The sequence below is a fragment of the Antechinus flavipes genome, chromosome 4 (genome assembly GCF_016432865.1).
Source record: "Antechinus flavipes isolate AdamAnt ecotype Samford, QLD, Australia chromosome 4, AdamAnt_v2, whole genome shotgun sequence".
NCBI classification, from domain to species: domain Eukaryota; kingdom Metazoa; phylum Chordata; class Mammalia; order Dasyuromorphia; family Dasyuridae; genus Antechinus; species Antechinus flavipes.
In genome coordinates, this window is record NC_067401.1 from 134,784,757 (window position 1) to 134,791,544 (window position 6,788).

The following is a 6,788-nucleotide window of genomic DNA, read 5'->3' on the forward strand; positions in this document are numbered from 1 at the left end:
TGCCAAGTCAACCCAACACTTTCCACTCAAAATACAGTAGTTCAAACCCTTCCCCTTACCTAGGTTGTAACAACTTCCTAAATCTTCCCTTCCACTACTCCATTCTGAACATTGCTATTAAAATTATTTCCTTTTAGTACAGAACTGGAGAAAAAAGATTCTTCTCAATCAATTTTAATAGCATTCAATTGCTTCTAAGTTAAAATACAAATTCCTCTAACTTTTAAAGACTCTCACATGTTGGCCTCAATGAAAATTATTCTTCATCCTCCACTCTTTAATCAAATTTAATTAATCCTCACAAAACATTTCGCATTGGCAAAAAACAAAAACAAAAACCAGATCGCTAAAACTGTCAGGCTATCACAGACGCAAATATGAAAACACTGAAATTAAACACAAGGGGCAGTTAGGTGGCCCTTTGTGTTACAAAAACAACCCTACAAATAGTATGGTTGTTTCCCAACACTAAAATAAAACCAAGAGTCTACTAAGATTAAGAGACAGGACCACCCAAGGCTGACAGTCTGTTAAATTTTATTGCATGAGCCAAATAGAAGGGTACTATGTACAGAGGAGATAGGGGAGAATCATTTCTTAGTCTCCTCCTCCTTGGACAAAGTCTTGATGATCTCCTCTTTCTTAGCCTGTAGACGCTCTTCCCGACGCTTTCGTGCTTCCTTAGTCTTGGATCGGCGAGCTTCAGCCTGGTCACTGAAGTGAAAAGAAGAAAAAAACAGGATCAGTGGAAGGCATTTTGAGATACTAGAGATGCCCACTGACTTCCACCTTCCCTTTCCTGCAAATACAGGAGGCACTGCTAAGGCTATGAGAGGTCCAAATCAGAGGCTCCATAGTTGGGCATTTAAGTATATGTAATTCATAACCAACCAACAGATGTTTCAAAAATTTCTTAAGCCAAAAAAACTTCAGGCTTATTTAGTATCCTATGAGAGTTCATTAAGGGGACCTGGAGTGAATTTTTTTTTTTTTAAAGACCCAAGAGGTTCATTATAAATATATTCTTGGATTAACAGAGATTCATAAGCCAACTTAATTAAATATTTAAAAAACTCAAGAACCTGCGTGTTATACACAAATGACTTTCAGTATTTAGAAATTCTATTCCAAAGGATGAGCAGGGCTCAGGAAGCCAAATCTGGAAGAAACTTACGCCAAAAGCTTCTTGCGGGCCTTGTCTGCCTTCAGTTTATGAATGTGCTCCATGAGGATCCGCTTATTCTTGAACACATTTCCCTTTACCTTCAAGTACAAGCTGTGGTACCTGAAAATAAAAAGAAGCAAATAGATTCAGCAAGGCTGTCCGCCTACTTATTGCCCTGCATTTCCACAAACATTTACGAAGCTGCTACCCTGTGCAAGCACTATCATACAAAGACAAAATAAAAATTAATTCTGGCCTAACTTGCCAGAACAAGGGTTTGGCTTCCTTCCTTTCCCTTCTCACTCATCTTGTGTTAAGAAAGAACACAGCTCATCCAATCAAGGGGAATTTACATGACCCAACTATAATGTAAGGTATTGAATCAATCCAAGGCAAAATGGATGCAGACCTGGTTTTATGTACTTAGAACAAAAGTGGGACAAGATAAGGGCAGATATGCTTACATATGGCGGTCAATCTTTTTGGATTCACGGTATCTCCGGAGCAGACGGCGCAGAATCCTCATTCGCCTCATCCAGGTCACTTTCTCAGGCATACGAGCATTGGCAGTACCCTTTCTCTTACCTGGGAGAAAATTTGGAATGTCAGCCAGATTTTTGGAGAGTGCAATAATTTTCCCTTGATTCCACAATGATATTCTCCCAACCCAAGAGAAAAACAAAAATTTTATTTCAAGACACATAATTCAGACCAGTTGCTTATAAAAGGCAAGCCAGTACGGTCCAGAATAAGAATGCTTCTGCTCAATTACCCTCAATTTCCCAAGAAACAAGATTATTTCCTTATTCAGGAGACAGTGTAGTATAATGGACAAGGAACCAGTCTTGGAGTCAGGATGATTTAGATTTAAATCCTGCTCATAAGATTAGCTGTGTGATCTTGGGCAAGTCAATCAACTGTGTCTCAATTTCCCCATGTCATAAAAAAGATTGGGTTCAAAAGCCTGAGTCTTTAAATAAAAAAAATTTAAGACTCCAAGAGTTAGGATGACTTGGGTTCAAGATCCACCTAATTTGACACATCATAATACTTACCAATGCCCATGTGCCTGCCCTTCCGTCGAGCAAGAGTATTTTTCCTACATCTGGCACGAGAATGCACAGTAACAGGCTTCCGGATGATCAGCCCATCTTTAATGAGCTTCCTGATCTGCTGACCTAAGGATAGAATTAAAGAATAGAATTGGGGGAAGGGTACTAAAATGTGTGATATAGGCAATTTTTTTTTTTTTTAACAAATCGACCCCTTCTCAACCATATATACACAGATCCCAGCTATGTAATCTCAGATATTTAAAAAAAAAAAAAAATCACAGATATTTAAGAGTTTTCTGAGTATAGTAGCACCACAAACTCAACTAGAAAAAAGTTCAGTGAAATAGCACCCAGGATCAAAGGCATCAATTTTACATCGAAACATTACTTCCCAATTCAGTATTCTTATTCTACTTGCTTTTCTGATTATCTTGAGCCAAAGAATTTGTGTAATGGCATATCTATGTCTTATATCGTCATTAGACTAGTTTCCCAGAAGGTAGATATCTACTTGTAACTGTTATCTTCTCTATCTTTGGGCACTCTACAGTATAATACAGTTATATAATCTTTCTGACATGGAGCAATATTCCAGTAAGCATATACTAAAAGTCCAAATTGCCCTTATTTTTCCTTACAGTTGGCACTTTTAATTGCTTTAGTTACTTATTTTCTTTTGACTTTTCACCTGAACTACTCAATATCAGCACCAAAGTATAGATCTTTCCAATTACCCAGCTTACTGAATCAACTAGAATTTATTAAACACATGCAATGTGTCAAGGTATTGAAGACATTTTTTTTTTTGGGTGGGGGGAGGAGAAGGGGTCCCAGATTGCTTTCTGTAAGAAGAAATGCACATGCAATAAAAATATACAAGCTAATTTGGATTAGGGTGAGAAAGAGAAATCAGTAAAGGTCACTTTTAAGAAGTTGTGTTTGAAGCTTAAGTATGTTCCAGGCATAGTAAAGTAATTTATGCAAAGGACAGAAAAGGGAAATGGAATACTTGTTGTCTACTAACAGCAAAGGCTGAATGAATGAAAACCGGAAAAAAAAAAAAAAGTCTAAGTCCATAAAGGTAAAACAAGGCTATAGTGTTTCATAAGTCAAACAGAGGTGTTTGTTATTTGATTGGAGGAGCCATTGACATATATAAAACAGGAGAGTGCCCATGGAGAATGAATTGGAAAAGAAATATAAGGTATGAAAACCAATTAAAAGACTGAAGATGAAGTTAATGCCTTGAATTTTACTTCTTTTCAACATTTACTATAAAATCCAGATTCCTTCTTGAACAAAGAATACCATGTACTTGATATCAGGCAGCTCCATTTTACACAGTGGGAAGGGAATGGAGAGAAACTAAGGATTCAGTATTTTTGTTACATTCTTCTCCCATCCTAATTAAAATGAGCAATTCCAAGTCCTAAAGAAATGTCCAGGTTTGAAGATAGAGAATGTGGAACTAACTCAACCACTCTGAAAAGAAATCAGTCCATCAATACTCAAAGGGTTACTTACGAGAATTGGCGTTGGCAATTTCATTGGTTTCATTGGGGTCAAGCCATACTTTCTTTTTTCCACATCGAAGGACACTAGAGGCAAGCCTCTTCTGAAGCCTGAGCATACTGAAAATTGGGTAATGGGGGAAGAGAGCATAAAGTCAAAAAAAAGGGACAATCCTATTTTTCATACTAATTCCCCTTCTCACAAAAACAAACCAGCACACCTACCAATCTTTATTTGGAAAGTATATCATTTAAACCACACTACAAATCCAGGCACAATTTTCCTAACTAGAGAAAAATTACACAGGCACTACCTAGATAGAACAAATTATATTAAGGTCCCAGGAATCTCAGTATGTTATTACTTTTTTTTCCCCAGGGAAAGCCAGCCTGATCAGAGGGTTTTGGGGGAGAGCTAACAAGCTTTTCTGAATAATTCATAGGACAAAAATAAAATACTGCACGAAAATTGTTTTTAAAGAACTTAATTATTTATGCTGCATTGTCAATCTATCATCTGGAGAGCTTTGGAACCCCTTCCTGCTATGAGATAGTTTAATAAGACTAAGTACCAGTGCCCCCATTTTAAAGAAAGATTTCTATTAAAGCAACTTGTTCGTGGTCATTGGACTTAGAATTGAAGACTTTAGAACACATCTAGGTATAATGAAAAGAACACTGGATATGAAGTAAAAGGATCTGAATTTTAATTCTATCTTTGCCATGGGCAAGAAAATGACTTAAAAAGCTGGACCTCAGTTTCCAAATGTAGGCAAATAGATTAAATGCTTTTAAGTCGATGACCACATGACCTAGGTCCATCCTACTCAACATGAGGGACGAGCCCTTAACAGGATTCAAACTTGCATCTACACTACTTCAAAGTGCTTAAGATTCATTTTATATATAGTTTGATATCCTGCATCCTTGTGAAAGTACCTCGTGGGGCAGAAAAGGAAGCCACCGTATTATCCGTAGTAGAGAGATGAAGCCCGAGGATCGGGGAGAAAAAAAAGTTCTAGACTCATTCAGGATTAGCCGGCAGCACGCAGCCCTCCCCAGGACCGTTTCGCCCCTAGGATTTCCCCCTTTCCCTTTCAGGCGAGGCCTAGGCCTTGGCTGAGGCCTACGCCAAGGCCTGGTCTATCTCCGCTGTTGGCACCGCCCGACCCCGGTCCCACACGTCCCGCGCCTCCGCCCGCGGCCAACCCCTCTTGATGCAGAGCCCCAAGCCGGTGCTTCGAGCCTAGCCATGCTGGGCTAGGTGGGCAAAGGAGCTGGAAATCAGGGGCAGAACCGGGCGCAAAGCTCACCTCATGGCTGCAGCCGCAGCGCCGAAAAGGAAAGGAGAGAGAACGTTGCAGCTCGGGCCCCTCCCATTTTTAGCATAGGGGAGAGCCCATTAAACGCCCCTTCCAGCCTGCCAGCCTCACCCCTCTCTCGCTGTTCTCGCAAACGAAATACTATTTTTCTTTAGTATTCAGCCAGAAACTGAGGCCAAACTAAAATTAGTCTCTTTTTGATTGAAGAATAACAAAAAACTTACTCCTCCCCGCTCAGGAAAATGGTACGGTCTGAATATGAAGCGTAGTGCGCTTGCGCAGAAAGGGGACCATCTCTGCGTGTTAGAGTAGTGGGTGGAACGGAAGTGGCGTCAAAAACCGATGTAGGCGGAAATAGGATCTGGTGAACTGCGCAGGCGTCCCAAGGATTGGGCTAAAAGTGGGGGTAGGGATCGATGGGGGCTATACTACTCCTAGAAGTTTTGTTGGTTTCAGTGGAAGGAAGTTCAAGGCGTCCCAGGTTAAAACCTCACCAATACTTTTAGGACATCCTGGATAACGTCTGAAGCTCTTTCCAGCGCTAAATCTGAGGTTCTTTAATGAAATGCTTATCTTTTCCAATTTCTACTCTTCTTACTCTTAATTGCTTCCCTTCTCCCCTCCCCCATAACACAGGATTTGCACTTGCCTTCTATCAGAAGCTAGGTTCCTGAAACCGAAAAATGAAATAAACAGATCTTGTCCTCAAACTAGTTACATTCTATTAGTAGGAAACAAAATATATACATCAAAGTAAACTCAAAATTAATTTCTGGAAAGAGGAAGGATAACTTGTTAACAGAACTAGGGTTCCAGAGGATTTGAAGGAAGGTTGGGGAAGAGAGTTATCTTTAAAGGAAAATTGGGATTTACAAGTGCCCAGGGAGCAAGGAAAGGAGCTTATAGTTAGAGCTTATAGTGTTGAATGGAACCTTAGGGTAGTATTTTATAGCAGGAGCATATGGATTTTCAATTTCTGAGAAAATGCTAAAGACACAGATGGGCGGTCCCTGATTCTGCCTGAGAATCTAGGCAAATGAATGGATGCTAGAGAGGGTTAGATGAGTTATAGTGGGATAAGACTTAGTTTGACGATCGAATGGCATATTTGTAAATGGATTAACACAGTTTCTGACACTAGATTGGCGCTTAATAAATGCTCCTTCCCTACTTCCCCTCCCTCCTCACCCTCAGGCACCTAATAGATTATCTTCTCAGAGAAGGAGGGAATTGTGAGTTCGTTGATTGATGGACTGTATGTCCTCTCATTAGAGGACAATGATCTATGTTTGTCAAAGGAATCGTAGTGTTCTAAGGCAGCAACTCTCTAAGACTATAAACTAAATAAAAGGTGATGATCTACATTAACAGAGAGAGATTCCATACTGGGAATTCACCCACATTGATGAAATGACAGATCTTGATTATATCCTATCTTGAGAACAAGAGCTTTATTGGAGGTTTTTAATTGTGATAGAAAATGCCATCCGCATCCAAAAAAAGAACTACGGAGTTTGAATGTAATCCAAGCATACTATTTTTCCCTCCTGGTTTTTTCCTTTATTCTGATAATTCTTTCACAACATGACTAATGTGAAGATATATTTAATGTGATCGTACATATATAGTGTAGAATGGATTGCTTCATGTCCTGAGGAGAAGAGAGGAGAAAATTTTGGAACTCAAAATTTTACAAAAATGAATGTTGAAAACTATTTTTACTTATTAGGTGGAA

General features: G+C 39.3%; 1 protein-coding gene across 1 annotated transcript; it reads right to left on the minus strand.

The window, feature by feature from the left end:
• Positions 1 to 520: 520 nt before the first annotated feature.
• Positions 521 to 5,151, minus strand: RPL19 (ribosomal protein L19). Its single transcript, XM_051994633.1, has 6 exons — positions 5,045 to 5,151; positions 3,745 to 3,851; positions 2,221 to 2,343; positions 1,630 to 1,750; positions 1,175 to 1,285; positions 521 to 714 (listed from the first exon to the last, which is right to left on the minus strand). Exons 1-6 carry the CDS (start codon positions 5,047 to 5,049, stop codon positions 591 to 593), a joined length of 591 nt encoding a protein of 196 aa, XP_051850593.1. The 5' UTR covers positions 5,050 to 5,151; the 3' UTR covers positions 521 to 590.
• Positions 5,152 to 6,788: the final 1,637 nt, after the last annotated feature.

Excerpts from the sequence above, each read along its gene's own strand:
- RPL19 (XM_051994633.1), bottom strand. Across the intron at positions 1,751-2,220 it reads GGGCAGGCACATGGGCATTG|GTAAGAGAAAGGGTACTGCC; the intron begins GTAAGTATTATG and ends ATTTTCTCCCAG. Across the intron at positions 1,286-1,629 it reads AAAAAGATTGACCGCCATAT|GTACCACAGCTTGTACTTGA; the intron begins GTAAGCATATCT and ends TTTTATTTTCAG.